At 35.5% G+C, this 20,343-nt stretch overlaps 1 protein-coding gene across 1 annotated transcript in view; it reads left to right on the forward strand.

Moving 5' to 3' along the window:
- Mms22l (MMS22 like, DNA repair protein) overlaps positions 1–20,343 on the forward strand; it is a 104,403-nt gene that overhangs the window by 8,096 nt on the left and 75,964 nt on the right. Inside the window, exons 7-13 of the mRNA XM_042679571.1 lie at positions 2,108–2,198; positions 3,681–3,811; positions 6,532–6,645; positions 8,870–9,046; positions 15,363–15,425; positions 18,356–18,475; positions 19,607–19,830. Of these exons, the coding sequence (XP_042535505.1) occupies positions 2,108–2,198; positions 3,681–3,811; positions 6,532–6,645; positions 8,870–9,046; positions 15,363–15,425; positions 18,356–18,475; positions 19,607–19,830 (920 nt within the window). The remainder of the gene's footprint in view (positions 1–2,107; positions 2,199–3,680; positions 3,812–6,531; positions 6,646–8,869; positions 9,047–15,362; positions 15,426–18,355; positions 18,476–19,606; positions 19,831–20,343) is intronic.

Here is a 20,343-nt window from a genome sequence, read left to right on the forward strand (position 1 = left end):
GGTATGGCTCAAGTGGTGAAGTACTAATCTTGAATGGAAAAGCTAAGCAAGAGCACCATGTTCTGCATACAAGCCCAAGTACACACACACACAGACACACACACACACACACACACACCTAAGCAAAGCTAAGCAAGAGCGCGAGGTTCTGCATACAAGCCCAAGTACACACACACACAGCTAAGCAAGAGCACCAGGTTCTGCATACAAGCCCAAGTGTACACACACACACACACACACACACAGCTAAGCAAGAGCACCAGGTTCTGCATACACCAGGTTCTGCATACAAGCCCAAGTACACACACACACACAGAGAAAAAGCTAAGCAAGAGCACCAGGTTCTGCATACAAGCCCAAGTACACACACACACACACACACACACACACACACACACAGAAAGAGAAAAAGCTAAGCAAGAGCACCAGGTTCTGCATACAAGCCCAAGTACACACACACACACACACACACACACACACACACACACACAGAAAGAGAAAAAGCTAAGCAAGAGCACCAGGTTCTGCATACAAGCCCAGGTATACACCCACACACAAACACACACACCCATGAAATTCTAGTCTCTTTATTATGTGTTTTGGTTCATGTGACATCTCTTGCATCCCCATCTGTTTAACTTATATAACTTGTCTAAGGTTTTACAAATTAAGTATGTTTTTTATGAATTAAGAACATGTTGCATAGTTCACTTCCATATACAACTTGTGGGTTGGAGGGAGGGAATGAGTGAGAATGAAGGAACAGATGACACTGTGCAAAAGGAAATGTACTTTTTATGCGGTTACCCTGCCATATATCACCTCTAAAACAGCAATTAAGTAAATTAAAAAAAATAAATCTCAGCCTTCTGTATAGCTAGGTTTATACACATGAGACCCTAGCACCCAACTCTAAAATAATTTTGAACTGTAAAAAGTGTGTATTGTAAATTTATGGTGTTGTCATTTCCCCCCTTCCGTGTTTGGAAAAACAGAACACATTTTTCACAGTTGAGTATTTTTTTGCCAATGTGATGTTTGCTTCATAGAATTAAAGGTAAATAATTTGTAATAAATATGATATGGGTAATGCATATAATTTCTTAACAAAAGAATAATGTACAATAATCTGTCTAAAGTACTTTCATTAGCAGATACTAAGTCAATAGTTACTGTCTTTCTATATAGTAGTGTAAATGTTTAAAAGTTTCAGGCTTGGGGCTGGGAAGGTGGCTCAGTGGTAGAGCTCTTGCCTTGCATGCCTGAGGCCCTGGGTTCGATTCCTCAGCACCACATAAGCAAAAAGGAAAAAAAAAAAGCCGGAAGTGGCGCTGTGGCTCAAGTGGTAGAGTGCTAGCCTTGAGTTGAAGAGCTAAGGGACAGCGCCCAGGCCCAGAGTTCAGGCCCCACGACCGGACCCAAAAAAAAAAAAAAAAGTTTCAGGCTAAGTAATCTTTATTTTAAACACTTTGTAGCTTTTCCCTCATTGATAAAAGTTTAGGAAAGCTGTATAATGAGTCAGGAAAATTACCTTATAAAAAACAATTATGTTTTAGGGTTGAAAATGTTCTCGATAGTGGAGTGCTTGCCTGGCCTGCTCAAGATCTCAGGTTAACCCTCAGCACTGCAAACACACCAAAACCCAAAATCATACTATCAAAGCTGCATTTGTATCATGATGTATATTCTGATGTTTTGAAATGTAGTTAAGATAATTTTAATCATGTCCTTTTATTTCCTACTGGTGATAATCTTTCACTTGGAAGTATTTCGTTTTTTAATGGTACTGATGCAAGATGTACCATCTATTTATTGCTGAGTTATGCCTATGTCTCCAGCCCTGAGGTTTGGGTTTTAAAATTTGATTGAGAGATATGTTTACTGTAGAAATCTATTCAGCTGTCCCACTGTCTTAAAACAAAAAATAGAAATACATTTTGCAATTCAAAGAGCTTCAGTGAAAAAATCCTCTAGAAAATAGGGCAGATGAACTTTTGAATACTGGTAGGTTATTTGACTCTTTATCCTATGTTTTGGAGTTTTGACATGCTATAAAATGTCTGATAAAGTATTAAGAATTATTAATAATAGTTATTATCATTTACAGAAATTTCCACCATGCTGGCATTTATTACATCTCCACTTAGATATTCATTGGCAGGTCCTAGAAATTCTTCACATACTGGGTGAAAAATTGAGTAAGTTTATGGATTTATATTCTTTTTCTAAAATTTAAACTTTCACTTAAAAAATAACATAAGTAATGGTATACTGGTGCTGCCTTTAATTCTATCAGTCTGGAGGTTGAGGCAGGAGAATCACAAATTTGAAGTTAGTCTGAGCTAAGTGATACCTAGTCTTACACAGGGAAGGAAGGGAGGAAGAGGGAAAGGATAGGAGGAAGGAAGATGGGGAATTACATAAGTCATGTGTACTTAATGATGTATATGTCTTAAATAAAATAAAACCAAAAAAGTAAAAGTTTTACTACTCTTTCACCGAGGTTTTGGGAACAGCTTGGTCATTGATTTTTGTGTTAACATGTATTTGTAATATGAGGTTTCATTAGTATTTCCATACAAGTACATGGTGTACTTTGAAAAACTTCCATCTCCTAAACCAGTTTTATACCCTTTTCATTATTCATTATATAAATAGTAAATCTGACATTTAGTAGGCTTTTAGATAAATGTCATATTAGTATATTACTGTACTTTATTAAGGCCTAAATGTTTTATGGGTCTTCTATACTTACCTTTGTCTATTTTTTGAACATTAAGTTACTTCTAAGTAATGCTTTACTGCACATACCTAAACATACCTTGTATACATTATTCTGTAAAACAGATTCTTGGAAGTGCAGTGGAACATTGTAGTTTGGGTTTTGTGTATGCTGTTCATCAGTTGTATATTAAATCTTAGCCAGCTGCAAGTTTTCTTAACCTTAGAGAATATTATTTTCTGACTACAAACAAATTATACTTGTATTTTTTGTGTGTGTTTGTGATTTCCTGGTTGTCCATGTAAACATCTTAACATAATTTTACTGTACATTTATTAGTGGATAACAATCCTTTCTCTTACGATGCCTATTGATGACCTTGCAGTTTGGTATTCAACATCCTTATCAAACTAGGTTATAAAGATAGCCATTTCCTCAATACCAGATTTTGTATTAATGAATTTTTAAAATGCATGTGTATGTTTACAATTATATACATACAGACATACAAAGATGTGCATATAATTTCCTCTTATGGTGACTATATTTCACATATTTACTCTGAACAGTATTCAAGTGGACTTACTATGACAAAGGAACAATTTTGCTTGTTACCCTGTTATGCTCTATTTTATGCCATAAAACAAACATACTCAGTTTATCAGTATTAAAAATAATGTTTTAGATGGTATGTTACTAAAGGTGAGTGAAGATTTTTTTTCCCACTAAGTGATGCAGTATTAATGAGGATCAGAGAAGTTTATTATGTGTAGAAGAGTTGAAAATGTTTTCTATATAATGTCAGTACTTATGTAAATAAGTTATTGTTCTCAAATGTAACTTTTACAAAAATAATTTTTGTTTTTCTTTTTTTAGAATTTAAAGAAGTATAGTTTTACTCTTGAATTAGTAAAAACCTTATGTAGTTTTAAGTAAAATTTTTTTTGTTACTTTTCAGAACGAGTTGTGTATGGTCAGCAGTTTGTCAATCTGGCAGGTGACAATTTAACCAGTGTTGGCCTTTTTGAAGAACATTGTGAAAATCTTCTATATGACTTAATAAGGCTGTCACTCAACAGGTATGACAAGGTAATGTGTTAAGGGTTATTTGTGGTTTTCATACTTCGTTATAGTAGTCTTTAGTATATTAGTTTAATCTCTATTTACCCTGAATTTGTGAGATTGTATAGCAATTGTTATGAAAGGGCTTAGTCTATGTAATATAATCTGGTCAGTGGCTGGATTTCTTTCCAATTAGGGATAATAGTATTCCATTGTAAGCATTTTTCACATTTTTCTTTAATTGATCCATTGGTGAATACATAGGTTGATTCTTTGTTTGGGCTATTATGAATAATAATTGAATATGATTTTTGTCTTCATTTTACTATTTTCTTTGCTGAAAAAACTGTTTGCTTTTTAGTTTGATATTTCATTCATCTGTTTTCACTTTTGTTGTCCGTGCTTTCCTAAGAAATAACTCCCAGACTAGTGTCATAGAACTTTCTCTTCTATGCATTCTTGTGTGATTTTACAATGTTGGGTCTCTCATTTAAGTCTATAATCCATAAGGGTCTAACTTCCATTCAACTTATACATACATACAGTTTCCTAGAGGTGTTTTCTGAGAAGGTCATTTCACTACTCTGTGTTCTTGGAGCTCTGACCGTGTGTGTGTGTGTGTGTGTGTGTGTGTGTGTGTGTGTGTGTGTGTGTGTGTGTGTGTGTGTGTGTGTGTGTGTGTGTGTAGATATGCGTGCGTAGATATGCGTGCGTGCATGCATGCATGTGCATGCATGCATGTATGTGTGCGCTCACACTTGCTGGTCCAAGGACTTGAATTCACAGCTTGGGCGTGCTCTTCCTGAGCTTTCGTACTTAAGGCTAAGTGTTCTACCATTACTCTACTTCTGGCATTTTGGTAGTTCATTGGCGATAAGACTTTTCTGCCCTGGCTGGCTTTGAACTACAGTCCTCAGTTTTCAGCTTTCTTAGTAGTTAGGATGATAGGCGTGAACCACTAGTGCCCGGCTTTATACTATGTACCTGCTGATTTAATTATTGTACTTTCATAGTTTATTTCGAAGCCAGGAAGTACAATGTCTCTAGGGATTTTGTGTGTGTGTGTGTGTGTGTGTGTGTGTGTGTGTGTGTGTGTGTGTGTGTGTGTGTGTGTGTGGTGATGGTTGTTTATTGTTTGGGCTATTTGGGATGGTTTTATGTATTCATATAAATACTCTCTTTTATTTCTGTGAAATATGTCTTCAATATTTAGTAGGAATTGATTGAAGCTGTTAAGTACTTAAAGGTAGTAAAGACATTTCAACGATACTAAATTCTTCCAACCCATGAACAAAGATGGATATCTTTCTATGTACTAGGTCTTCAATTGGTTTCTTTGATTATCTTGTAGTATTTAGTGTACCAGTTTTTAACTTGGTTAAATTTATCCTGAGTATTTCTTTTTTTTTTTTTTTTTGTCGGTCGTGGGGCTTGAACTCTGGGCCTGGGCGCTGTCCCTCAGCTCTTCAGCTCAAGGCGAGCACTCTACCACTTGAGCTACAGCGCCACTTCTGGTTTTCTGGTGGTTTATTGGAGATAGGAGTCTCACGGTCTCTCCTGCCCGGGCTGGCTTTGAACCGCAATCCTCAGATCTCAGCCTCCTGAGTAGCTAGGATTACAGGTGTGAGCCACCAGCGCCCGGCCTGAGTATTTCTTTCTGTTGACTGTTATGAATAAGATCATTATTATTTATTGATATTTAAAGAAAATGTGGATCTTTGTATTTTGATTTTATATCCTGCAGCATTAATAAATTTACTAGCTAACATAATTTGAGCAAGTACCTTAGAGTTTTCTCATATAAAAATATTTCAAGCAAGATATGACACATGTTTAGAATCCTACCACTTCCCACAACTAAGGAGACTAAGGCTAAACAATTGTAAATTGCAGTCCAGTATGGGGTTACCTGTCTTTAAAACCTGAGAAGAAAAAAAGCATGTCACCTGCAAACAGTGACAGTTTAACCACTTCTTTTTAAATTTGGATTTTTAAAATTTCTGTGTCAGTACCTAATTGCTCTGTCTAGAACGTCCAGTAACATCTTATCAATCAATCTGTTTATTTTATGGTAGGTATGTGCATGTTATATGTGAAATTGAATAGATTATGAATTTCTGTGGTCTAGCTATATTTGTAATTACAGTAAAATTGTCTGAATTATCTAGTATCATTTAGAATATTTTGTTATTGAAATGGCAAATAGGAAATTATATTTGTTATATCTTACAAGATGATTTATTGTTCTTATAAATTCAAGCTTATTTTCTAACATTTCATCAGAAGTCTTTTTTTTCCTTTGGTGTGGCAGATAGATTAGATTTAGGTCATTATACGGTGACACTGATGCTCAGTTCAACCAGTTTTACCTGTTTTATAAATAAAGTTTTATTTGAACACCGCTTTCTCCATTTCTCTCCCTTAGTCTGTAGCTGCTACTTCAGTGGCTGAGGTTAGTAATTGTGGCAGAGATTTTATTACCAATGAAGTCCTAAATATTTACTATTTTATTCTTATTAAAAAATTTTGTTGATCACTTAACTAAATCCCTAAAGTTAGACACTATTGTGTTTTAGTTAAGAATTAGATATATTATGTACTTTTAAAGGAAATTTATTTGAAAAAGGAAATGACTTTCATGAAGAATTTTATACATTGAGAGTACATTTTATCAATTACAAAAAGAGCTACATTTATAGCACGTAAAATTTCCTCTTGAAAATAACTGGTTTTGTTCTTTTCTACAGGTTAGGCCTTTTGAAAGCTTAACGAGTCATCCCTGCCCCTGTGCATGCATTAAAGAATTATGGGTTCTACTCATTCATCTTCTAGACCACAGAAGTAAATGGTCTCTCTCTGAAGTAAGTTTGAAAAGATGTCTAGTTATTACCAACTCTTTCACTGAATATTTTCAATGTGTTTGGCCAAGAAAAATCTTTCTAACGTGTTTTATGGTATGACTGTAACAGCCACTGAATATGAATTAAATTAACTTTGAATATCTACTGCTTTTTTTTTTTTTGGTTCAAGGCTGGGACTTTAACAGTGTCTGATGCTTCCACTTACTGGCTGGCACTCTACTACTTGAGCCACTCCTACTGCTTCTAGACTTTTTAATCCTAACTTAGTAATAAGAAAAATGAAGTAATATAAAACTTGACTGTCCCATTTTCTCTAATTCATTAATCTATCAGAAATATTTTAGGATAAAGTACTTAAATAACTTCTGGTAACTCAGAAAAAAAACTATAGTCAGAAAATGTGACAGATTTAGATTTGGAGTGACTTAGATTTGGTATTTAAATTTCTGCTATTTGATCTTATTTCAAGGAATAGAGACAAGCAGGAAAGGAAGGATGGGAAATTTTCTTCCAATTCATTTTGAGTCAAGGCTTCAGAAGGGAGCTTTGAATTTTTAAGATTTCTGAACAAAAGGAAACTGATACACAGAAATATATACAAACAGGATATTACAAATTATACTAACATGGTTTATGCTATATGGAAAATTTTTTAGGTTTTTCTTTTCATTAGGTTTTGATATTTCCATATTAATATTTTGGGGTTTAGATGTTATTTAATTTTAGTAAGAACTCTACTTTTTGCAGCTTTACATACACTGTTTTTGAAAATTTGTTTTGTCATTACTTTAGCAGAAAAGTAAATTTCATGTGTTTTTGTTTATCAAGTTTTGTTTTTTCCCTTGCAGTTTGATTTATAAAGTAAAATTTGGCTTCTAAAATGAGACCTGAATATTACAAAGTCTCAAGTAATTTATTTTGTCTTGGTACTAGGGCTTGAATTCAAGTTGTGGGCATAGTTCCTTAGCTTTTTCATTCAAAAATGGTGATCTACCACTGAAACTGTATCTCTGCTTCTGGCTTCTTTGGTGATTGATTGGAGATAAGAGTCTTGCAGACTTTCTTGCCTAGGCTGACTCGTCACATCTTTGTCCCCTGAGTAACTAGGATTATAAGTCTGAGCTACTGGTGGCCAGCTTCAGAATTCTTTTTTTGCTTTTCATTATTTACCTTTTGAAAAAATTTCTTCAGTGGAATAAGCATCAGTTTTTCCATTTTCTGCAAACCCAATTAGCTAGATACAGGGGCTTATGTCTATAATCCCAGCTATGTTACTGTGGAGACAGATAGAAAGACTGTAGTCTGAGTCTAGTCCTGGGCAAAATTTGAGATCTCATCTGAAAAATAAGTAATGACAAATGGCTAGGGAACAGCTCAAGTGGGATCACACTTGCTTTTCAACCACAAGACCCAGTTCAACCCAGTATTGCCAGTAAAAAAATAAGTAAGCCAACACTGATTGATAGAGATAGATAATAAAGTTCAGAGTTAAATTAGTAGCCAACTGATACCTAGCTGTCTAAAAAGTTAGTTAGCCATAACATTGAAATAGAAACTCAACCAAATTTGTATAGAAAGTTGTATATTAAAACTAGGATGATACAGAAGGTTTATACTTATGTACGTGCATTTATTATTGCAATCCAGTTCAAATTGTCTGCAGTTTATGTTCAATTTCAAGCCATTCACTTCTATGTAGTGGTATTAAGGATATTAAGTGGTATTTAACCTTATATTTTATCATATGGTCTCTTCATCACATATAATAGCTTAAGAATGGTGATTACTACCCCTGTTCCCTCAACTTGCTGATGGCACAACTGCAAAACAGTATTCCTTAGGGCCAGCAGTTACAAGTTAGAAACCACCAGAGCTCCTTCCACAAAGCCTTCCTAACAAGCCACGAAATTCTGAGGAAAAACTAGTCAAAGGAAAGAAAAGGGCTAGCTAAATTTAAAAAAAAAAGTGAAATAATTGCCAAAAAAGTTTTCTTGTAAGTCCTAGAACTGCCTGCAGGTAAAGAACATACAAATATGCATGTATTGAGGAGACAATTTTTGAAGGCAGAGTTTCTGGAGAATAGATAAAAGGAAAGTATTGATACTTTGGATGACTGAGTAACATTGGAGAAAAAAGCAAAAAATTAGGTCCTTTGTTAAGATATCACCACCACTTAAAACAACCAAGATTCTCACTTACCCTCACAATATCTCTGTTTCTATAGTCATTTTGGAACTGGTTGAATAAACTACTGAAAACACTTTTTGAAAAATCAAGTGACCAAAGAAGACCTCCCGTGCCTGTAATCCAGTCCAGGGATCCATTAGGTTTTAGTTGGTGGATAATTACTCACGTAGCATCATTTTACCAGTTTGATCGCCATGGAGTAGCAGACAAAATGGTAAGACGTGATTTTGTGATTTTTAATATTTTGTTATAATGTCAGTATGTTCTTTGTTATTTTTGTAAAACAGACTTAAATAAGCAGAAATAAGAAATCCGATCATAATCCTGTTAGGATAAGTTTTTACTTTATAATGATGTTTCTGTAAATAGTCCTAGACCTTCTCTTTTATGTTTTTAGATTTTTTGTTTTTGGTCGGTTGTGGGGCTTGAACTCTGGGCTTGGGCGCTGTCCCTGCACTCTTCAGCTCAAGGCGAGAGCTCTACCGCTTGAGCCATAGCTCCACTTCCCGTTTCCTAGTGGTTTATTGGAAATAAGAGTCTCACGGACTTTCCTGCTGGACTAGCTTTGAACTGCAATCCTCAGATCTCAGCCTCCTGAGTAGCTAGGATTATAGGCCTGAGTCACCAGCACCCCACCCAGCTATTTTTAGTGTTTGATTAAAATTATTTTATAAGAGGTGGCCTCTAATCCTGGCTTTGCTTCTAAATAGTTGTGTGACTAAGTACATTGCTTAAGCCTTTCTGACCCTCAGTTTCTTCATCCAAAAATCGTGGTCTTGGATTTATTCCAAAGATTCCTTTCCAAAATCTGCAAGAGTGGTAAAGGGAAAACATATGTCTCCACAAGAAATTAAGTCATTCTTTTTGCCTAATGTAATAAAACTGTGTTTCCAAACTTCATTATTTCTAGATACTAGTACTTGTGCTTGAACATCAGGCCTCTGACCATTTATACAGTTTTGCGCACTACTAACACCCTACCACTGGAACCACCCTTCCAATTCTGGCTTTTTGCTGGCTAACTGGAGAGTCTTTCAGATTTATCTGTATAAGCTGGGTGTGAACCATGAGTCTCAGATCTCAGCCTCCTGAGTAGCGAGGCTTAGAGGCTTGAATCACTATTGTCTGGCTTTAAAACATTTCTTCAGAGGTGGTTTTCTCAAAGATTTATTTGATTATTAGTTTGTTTTTGGCCTAGTACTGGGGCTTGACCTCAGAGCCTTGCTCTCTCATTTGGCTTTTCTGCTCAAGGTTGATGTTCTACTAGTTAAGCTATATGCTCTACTTCCACAAGGTTATTTAATCTGCAAAACACTATTAGGTTTGCTTCATATAGGAAGATAGATGTTTTTAACTAGTTTTACTAATTTTTAATTCAAAACATGGTTTTACAGTGTTTTAAGCTTTTTATTTAAAAAGCCTTCTGAATAAAACCAGCTGGTTGATGTAGTTATTGGAAGCTCTAGCTGTATATTATTTCTTCCATGCTTAGGCTACTATAATTTTATTTTTCTCTATTGGTATTGTAAGTTCAGACTTCAGGTCCTCAACTCTAGAAATTCTGATTGGATATTTGAGAATCTTTATTTTTTTAAAAAGCATTTTGATTCTCATCTTCTAAGGCATAAGAGCTATTTCTTTGAATATTTTAATGGATTATGTTCCTTGATGGGCTTAGCAGATTTCTTTCCTCTTTAGAATATTGAGCATACTCAGTACTATGAATTCCTTCGTGGAATCTGAGGGTAATTAGTACTGGCACAGCATCATAGAAAAGGAACACTCCTCAGGAAGTCCTCTAAATGACTCCCTTACTATAAAAAAGGTCTTTTAGGAGACCCATGATAAAGGAAAATAAGTCATAAAATGCTCTGAGAAGTTCACACACAGCTCATTATCTGTGTATTAAAGCTGCTACCCATTTATTGAGCGAGATCAATGGGAATGAATTCACAAAGAATTGTACGTATGTCCTGTGTTTCTATTCATGCTAATACAGAGCAAACACATTAATTTTAGCAATTGCTGTTATTATTACAGTAGCACTTCTAATAAGTATTTTTGTGTAGTTACAGTGGTAATTTTTTATATCTTTCAATTACTAGAATATTAGAACAAAGCTGGATACTTGTAGCTTATACCAATAACCCTAGCTACTCAGGTGGCTTAGATCTGAGGATCATGTTTCACAGCCAGCACAGACAGGTCTTTTGAGACTCATCTCCAATGAACCAGCCAAAGCCGGAAGTGGAGATGTAACTCAAGTGGGAGAGTGCCAGCCATGAATGGAAAAAGCTAAGCAAAAACACCCTGAGTTCAACCCCTAGTAGTGGTCAAAAACACAACAAAACCATAGATAGATAGATAGATAGATAGATAGATAGATAGATAGATAGATAGATAGATAGATAGATAGATAGATAGATAGAGTAGATGAGAGAGAGGCAGATGAGAATGATGGCCAAGTAATTATATTGGAGTACATTGTGTCTCTATAGGAAGATGGAATAAGAAGTGCTGGTGGCTCATACCTGTAATTTTAGCTCAACCCTCTCGGGAGGCTGAGTTCTGAGGATCATGGTTCAAAACCAGACCGGGCATGAGAGTCTGTGATACTCTTATCTTTAGTTAGCTACAAAAAATTCTGAAATGGAGCTGTGCCTCAAGTTGATAGAGTGCTAGCCTTGTGCAAAATGATAGACAGGCCCTGAGTTCAAGCCCCTATGGCTCGTACACACATGCACATGCACTCACACACATGCATACACACACATATCACTGGAAATTGTTCAGTAGGGATTGGGGGAGATAGGGAAAGGAAGAGCAACCTCTTTGTACAATTAATGTACACTAAAATAAAAATCTGCCAGGAAAGTAAAGCAGTCTCTATTGGAATGATAGTTGTCAACAGGAATGGAGAGGACCATTGGAGAGGTTGAATGAGGGTACATATATTTAAAGCACATTATACTGGATTCCCCCCAAAAAAACAATTAAAAAGAAAAATTCAAGCCCTTCAGTTATTGATAGTTTTCATAAGGTGTGAAAATGCATTGCATTTGCAAGATATTTAACACTTCATAGTGACTATTCAAGTTTCTTTTTTTTTTCTTTCTGGTAGACCTGGGGCTTGAACTCAGGCCTAGGTGCTCCTCTAATGCTCTACCACTTGAGCCACAGCTCCACATTCAGTGATCCTCAAATCTCAGCCTCATGAGTAGCTAGGACTATAGGTGTGGACCCCCAGTATCGGGCTTTCTTACATTCTTAATATCAAGAACATATTATGAAGTTGGGGAGAGGCACAGGGATTAATGATGCCCTATTAGAAAATCTTGATGCTAGAGTGTTCAGGATTGCCTTCTATGTCTATGACAGGGTAGCTGTGTTTTAGTTTGCCAAGGACTGTCCCAGTTTATGCCTACTTTTCCTTTCAACCTCTTTAATGAGTTTTCACTTTTACTTTCAGAATTGTCTTTGGCCAATAAATGATCAGTAAATGAACAGAAAGGTATATTGGCTCATTCTTTCAGAGAAAATATATAAAATGTGAATTTCTATCTATAGCATATTTAGATGACAATTTTGAAAATTGCCTACTCTTTTTCTCATATTGTATTAGTATAGCCAAGTGTACTAGAGATTATGTAGTAAGCATAACTAGAGGTTATGTAGTAAGCATGTCTTATTCTTATAAAGAAGAATCTTGTGTGAGAGAAGTTAGGAAGCAATATGGTTAGTCCTGTAGCTTTCACAGAGAAATACCTCTCGTCTTGTCACAGTATGGGAATCTGTCAGTCTTGAAATTCAAACTGATTTGCCCTGAAGGTTAATGTGAAATTTTACATTTTTAAATAGGTTTCAGATGTGACTTTTTTTTTTAAATTTTAAGAGTTTCTAGAAGTTGAAGTTCTGCTATATGTGGATTTAATCACAAAATTAGCCAATGTCTTAGAAGCCCACACACAAAAAAATTGTATCTCACTTCTTAGGAGGAAGGAGCTTTAGCTTTTCATATATTTCTGTTTAATGCTTTTATCTCAACCTAAATGAGAATGTGTTATCCTCTTAAAAACATGGTCATCTATTTTAAAATCAAATACAGTTTTAGAGGACAATTCCTTTTGGTTATAGTGGGGGTCAGTTTTATCAGTGCTTTCTCTGCCAAGTATATAGGGCAATCAGGCAGGTAGGCTGATGCTTTTCCTTGAAACACTTGAAATGAAATGACAACCAGATAAAAGATGTGAAATGTGACTTACAAATGAGAATTGCACCAGGCTTTTAGTGTGCTGGAAGTTGAGAGTTGGGGAATCTTTTATATTTTTGGTGGAGCTACTATTTAAATTGAAATTTAAATAGTCTTTTTTGTTTTTTGTTTTTATGTCGGTCCTGGGACTTAAACTCAGGGCCTGGGCACTGTCTCTGAGATTTAGTGCTCAGGGCTAGTGCTACAACTTTGAGCCACAGGACCATTTCAAATTTTTCAGTAGTTTATTGTTTATTATAAGAGTCTTATGTAACGTCCTGTTTGGGCTGGCTTTGAACTGTGATCTGCAGATCTCAGCCTACTGAGTTAGCTAAGATTACAGGCATGAGCCACCAACATGTGGCATGAATGTCTTATTTTTTAACAATGGAATAAAAGATAAAAAAACATAGCCCCAAATAAATGACTTCCTACCTGAAATTAACTTGATTTTTACAAATGAAATTATAATAGTAAAACTCCTGTAGAAAAAAATACTGCAACTAACTGCTCCAAGTTAAATTCTCTTTTGAAAGATCTATCTCTTTGGTATGGTTTTTTTTTTTTCGGGGGGGGGGGAGGGGGAATCCAGTCATGGGGCAAGAACTGTGGGCCTGGGCGCTGTCCTTCAGCTCAAGGCTACGCTTTACCACTTGAGCCACAGCACCACTTCTGGCTTTTTTCTTTTTGCTTATGTGGTGCTGAGGAATGGAACCCAGGGCCTCATGCATGCAAGGCAAGCGCTCTACCACTGAGCCACCTTCCCAGCCCAGTATGTATTTTCTTATGCTTGGTTTGGGTGAGGTATGGTTGCTGCTGTTCCTCTGACACAATTTATTTTTGTTTCAATTTTAGTCACAAAGTTGATCTACCTTGTTAAAATTCTTAGGGTAAGAATTATACTACTCTATAATTCTTGTGATTTAGTACCTTGCTACTGCTGAACAAGTGAATTGTACTCATTAACACTAGTTGCAAAGCTAAGACTTAAATTATATCTAAAAATGAATGGCTAAAATCAGTTACTTTTACAGAATATCATAGAAGAACATTGGCTGTGGAGCCAGACCAATTTAGATTTGAATACATTCTCTCACTGGTGCATATATGAGACTTAATTGTATTCTCTGTGAAATGAGATCCTCCTCTCCCTTAGCATATGTACTAGTCTAACACAGTCTACATACAATGCCAATGGAGCAAAATGCTCTCCCTTTTTAGAGACTATTAGGGCCAACTCCCAAGTTTCAGGTCTCAGGACATAGTATTATCTTTATCTCTGACTCCAGTTGTCCATACTTCAGAGTTCTTAGGACTAGCCTCATGTTTAGTAATTTGGTAGACTCAGAACTCACTGAAACTCACTGGTTGCTGCTTATTACAAAGGAAGGATATAGATTAAAATCAGCAAGATACATTGCCAGGTAGGTGGCCATAGGGTAAATAACGCTAGTACTGTACTATTTTTCCATATTTTGATTTAGTTTAAGCTGCTTCAGGGCCTTTATGATTGAATGAAATGAAAAACACCTCTACTAAGTAGATGTAAAATAGGGAAAAATGATGTTAAGAAAGTATACATATAAGCCAGGCGCTGGTGGCTCACACCTGTAATCCTAGTTACTCAGGAGGCTGAGATCTGAGGATCGTGGTTCAAAGCCAGCCCAGCCAGGAAAGTCCGTGAGACTCTTATCTCCAATAAACCACCAGAAAACTGGAAGTGGCGCTGTGGCTCAAGTGGTAGAGTGCTAGCCTTGAGCTGAACAGCTGAGGGACAGCGCCCAGACGCAGAGTTCAAGCACCACAACCAACAAGAAGAACACAAAAGTCATTCTGATGATTGTGGTTTGAAATGAAGCCAGGTTGGGCAGGAAAGTTTGCTAGACTATGTCCATCTGGAAAAAAACTGGGTGGAGGTTCAAATGCTCAAATGGTAGAGAGCCAGTTGAGAGGCCCTGAATTCAAACCCCAGTACTTCAACATCGGAAGGAAGGGAGGGAGGGAGGGAGGAATGGAGGTAGAGAGGGGATAATTCTACAGAAAACTTTTTTTTTTTTTGAACTAAAAGTATTCTCAGTAAAGATTATGTTGGATTGGACTAATTCTAGATTGTTTTTCTACCAAGTCTGCTAACTAGCTCTTTGCCAAAATGTTGGAAACTCAAGAAATTGCAATGCTGTCTAATAATAGAGAAAATGTACTTTGGTACTTTGCCATTTCATAATATTGATATGTAAATAATCATGCTTAATAATTTTGATGCAAGAATCTTCCTTTCTAGAGACAAATGAAATCAAATTGGAACTTTATAGAAGAACTACTTAAACAGTCCATCACTGCTCAGGTATGAAACTAAGTGAGGTTATTTGTTAGCTGTGCTCCATTTTCATGTTATACATTTCATTTGTTAAAAACAAGCAAACTATTAACATGACTATATATTTTTTTTGCAAAAGGCAAATTAGCTGTACGATGATTTAAATAACAATTTACTTATTACAACCCTGACAATAATTGAAGGGTCAACTCAGTGTAGTTCCTATTAGTGGGTAGCTTTTAAAGATTATTATTTTTAACATTGAAGTTGTTGGTTAAAGGACAAAGATAATTATCTACATTGTGACTTGGACGAAATGTATGCAACATAAGTGGTTGATACTGCAGTGCTGTATTCCATTCCTTGACCATGTGACATCAAACCAGGAGACACGAAGCAAGAGATAGGCAGTGGCATTGGAAATTCAGTTCTATCCTCGTCACAGCAGGAAGGTGACTTGCCTTGCTGAGCAATTTGTCTTACAGGCTCGAATCATATTCTAACTGATAAGGTCCTAGTTTCTGAGCACTCATTTCAAACCTTATCATTTTTCTTGCTGCAAAGCTGTTAATATAGTGCTTCATGGCCCAGAGGTCAAGCCTGACCTCCTTTTAAAATAGCTTTAAGTGTGCTGCTCATCATATCTTAAACAGGTATGTTAGCTCTGTAAAGTTTGATAATGTTAGTTTATGTAAAAGCATATGGAAAATTAGTGTAAAGATTTTTTTTTAATTTGGTAAATAGATATTTTTTGGTTAATGAATGTTGATTAAAATTTTTGTATACTTACAGTAGCTTTGTCTTTGAAAATCATATTGTTTTAAGTTATATTTGTTTTAACTCTTAGATAATTATGAGCTACAAATTCTAGCTTAAGATGCCAAAGAATTCTACATTGTGTAACTTCTATCAGGAACTGTGAAGGCCTAATATTCCTTAAAGAATTTTTTTCTAACTACTGCAAAAGTTCTTTTTCTTATATCATCTTATTTAGTCTTTATACTTTTTGAGAGCATACTAATTTAGTAACTCAGAAAGTTTCTTATGTATATATTTGGAGTGGGATTTTGATCTCCGGGCTTCCCACTTGGTAAGCATACTATACCAGCTTCCTCTTGCTTATTCTAATGACTTTTTAAATAAAATCACTTTGTGCCCCAGGGCTAGTGTCCCATGATCCTCCAACTTAAATCTTTTACATAGCTGAACCAATCCCGGCTTGTCTGTTGAGATGTATTCTCAACACTTTTTGCCTGGGTCTTGAACCAAGACCCTTCTGATCTCTCAGGTATCTATGATTGCAAGCATACTTGGTCCCCTTGCCTGTGTTTTTTTTTTTTTTAATGGGTGTGGAGGCTTGAATTGTGGGTTTGGGCTTGCTCTCAGCTGTTTTTTTGTCATACTTGAGCCATACCTCTAGTCTGGCATTTTGGTGGTTAACTAGAGATGACATTTCATGGACTTCTCTGCCTGTGCTGGCTTTAAGCAGTAATCCTCCAGGTCTCTGCCTCCTGTGTAGCTAGGGTTACAGTCATGAGGCATGGATGCCTAATGTGTCTATTTAATTTTATGAATATAGAGAATCACTGAGAAGTGATTGTAAAGTAAATATATATTACAGTGGTCATTTCCACTGGTGTCACTCATTAAATTTTCTGTAGTTATGTGAGACAAGGTCTTGCTATGTAGCTCAGGCTACCCTGAAACTCATGATCCTCCTCTATCAGGCTCCTAAGTGTTGGGGTTATAGGCAAGTGCCTCACCACAATCTTAGCTTTAATTCAGTAGCAATGCCTTAACATAGCTTTATTAAAACAACAACAAAAAAAACCATTAAAGTCAATATGGTGTTATAGTTTATGTTGACAGTGCATCTGTGTCAGTAACTGGGAGCTTTAATTTCCAGAATAAGTTGTAATTGCTACTTTGATTTAAGTTTCCTTCTCTTGGTCCTCTTTTGTATTTAATAATTTTAAAATTTCCCTCAGTGCTAATAGTATGTTAATTTATGATTTTTCTTCATTTAGGTTTTAAGTACAGTCTTTCTCAGGAGGCTTTTAAGAATTTATATGGGGAAACATCTATACTGGTCAAGAACAGTAAGAAAGACTGTCATCACCTGTATCATGACAGCCCTCAGAGAGCTTAAAGCTTATGAACATCTCTGACCTCCTCCCATGATTATACTCCATAGTTTTTCATGTTTATACTGCCCATCAACATTGGCCTTTACATTTCCTTTCTGTTTTCTTTTTAAGCAATGTAAATAACACAACCCATCATTAATAGTCACTCTGTTACAAACAATTTTTATTCCTTAATTCCTCAATTTCTGTTTTTAATCTGTTCAACCTCAGCTACCTTCAGCTCATACCCACAGTTAAATACAGCTGGAACAATCAACCATTCTTGCTGACTGGTCTGACCTTAGGTTTTTGATAATAAGTTTCAAGTGGCAGTGCAGTTAGCTCTTGAATATTTGTTTCTTAAATAAATTCTCCATAATGACTTTTTTCAGAACTTCAACTTACAGTTCAACATGTTCTTCCCTAATTTATTCAGTTTAACATCTTGAATGGTACATTGTTGAGAAGAGAGAACCTTCTGATGAAAACTTTTCCATCATGGCATCTTCAGCTCCCAACTTAGTTGCTATGTACTCAGCCACTCAGATGGCTGTTCTTTTGTAACAGAAGAATCAGTGTTTCTATAAAGAATTAGTTCTTTTCCATGTGCACTGGATATTGTCCCTTCTCACTTCTTTAAGGACTTTACGTATTTTTTGTTGAAATATCTTTTGTTGAAATTGATTTTCTGGCTTCACCCTGTCCAAAGAACTGTTTATATAGTCATCACTGACTTAGGTATTGTTAAATCTAAGGCTTCTTACTTCTTGTTCCACTGTTTATTTCTAAAGTACTTCTCTTGTCCTCCTGGTTTTTTGTTTTTTTTTTTAGGATGGCATGTTAGAAGAACAATTACGAATGTATCTTCACTGTTGTTTGACACTTTGTGATGTCTGGGAGTCAAACATTTCAATTGTCACCATTCTATGGGAATATTATAGTAAGAACTTGGTAAGTAACTCATGGATTTGCACAACAGTTTTAATCATTTGTACATGATATTTGAGGGACACATGAATTTAATGGTTTATAATTAGCTATGTCTTTCTTAGATTTATTTTTGTTCAAAGTAGATTAAAGAAGTAGTTTTACCTTAAGCATCAGTCTATACAGATTGACAAGGACATCTTTTAAAGTTAGTCTAAACAAAATAGCTAAAATTTTAGATTTTTGTTATTTTCACTCATAGATTTAAAAAAAATTCTAAGAATTATTGATTGCTTCAGACTGTGAGCACCATTATTCCAAATAAGACTTAGTCTGAGTCTCATGTAGGCTACTCAGGCACCTTGTGAGGGGAAAGGTTAAAAACTATAGGACACCAGAGGAAAGAGTATCTAACTTAGTGTATAGACTTGTGGGAAGATTTTAAAAGTTCATAGTATTTTAACTTGGCACTAGGGATAACTAAAATTTTAGAATTTTAGAGGGAAAAAGATTGGGCTGAAGCAACAGTGGATAAATGCATGGGATGTGGAAAAGCATAGTTTATTGCTGTGGTGTAAGTTCTGAATGGTAGGCCTGAGTGATTACAGGAGAAAGAAGAAATAAGGAAAATCACAGTTTTATTAATGCAAAATTCTAGCCAAATAATTAAACATGAATGATCAAGCCTGTAGATGCAGCAACTAAAAGTTAGCACAGAAACAAAAGAACCAAAAAGAAATCCAGGTAAAAAAAAATTAGGAAGAATAATCTAATAATGATGTACAGAAATTCAATTCAAATTTTCAATTTCCTGAAGAACAAAAAGATATGAAACAATGTGTTATGAGATGTTAGATGGATCCAAGCATCTAGACCCAAAAAAGTGGTTTAACTGTAACATTGGGAAATTTATGGAGTAACAGAACTTTAGGTACAAAACTTTCAAATGCTATGTAAACCTTGTTTTGTGTCCTGATTTGGTCAAACTAATAGTTAGAAACACATTGATGAAAAAACCAAAAATCTGATTACCCCTTGATGTGTTGTGCTTTTGCAGGAATTTTTAAAGTTTTGGGGTATGTATGTTAATTACAGTGGGTCAGACTTTTTGATCAGCTCATTAGATTCTCAGCTTTTTTTTTTTTTTTTTTTTAGAACAGCTCCTTCAGTGTTTCTTGGCTTCCCCTGAAAGGTCTTGTGAGTATCAAATCACCCTTGTCTATGCTTGAAATGGTGAAGACCTGCTGTCAGGATAAACAAGATCATGATCTGTATAAGTCTAGCAGTAGTTACACAATTTTTCTCTGCATTTTGGCAAAAGTTGTCAAGAAAGCAATGAAGAACAATGGCCCTCATACTTGGAAACAAGTCAAAGGAAGGTAAGTACAGTCTCTTTGTCATGGAAGTTTATTAATATCTTACCTTAATTACATTTTTTTTTAAGTTGTGGTTAGAATATTTTACACTTAAAAATTTATAACATAGGAGAGCAAAATATGGAACCTTTGATCCTGCCAATTTGACATTGGCAGCTGATAGATTCAGATGTATAAAATATTACTGTTCTTTGAGTCCAGCAAATTCAAGTGCTTCTTCCTCAAATGAGAACTGTCCAGAGCATAGTAGAATCCGTTTTTATCTCTTATGTGGTAAATTATTCTTTTGGTTACATTTGTGTATTCTTCCTCTCTTTTTCTTGAGAGTCTTCCTTTATTCTTCCTCTCTTTTTCTTGAGAGTCTTCCTTGTTCAAAAGATGTGATTTGTACTTACTTGTTTATGTTCTTCTTTGCCTGCTCGCTGCCTTTTGGTCCTCTATAAAGTATACCACCACCTGCCCTTCCTCAGCTTTTTTCGTGGGGTCTCAGGAAAGAGTACTTTCTGTTCTGAGGGA

This window comes from Dipodomys spectabilis, unplaced genomic scaffold (assembly GCF_019054845.1).
Source record: "Dipodomys spectabilis isolate Male_0828 unplaced genomic scaffold, ASM1905484v1 ptg000053l, whole genome shotgun sequence".
NCBI lineage: Eukaryota > Metazoa > Chordata > Mammalia > Rodentia > Heteromyidae > Dipodomys > Dipodomys spectabilis.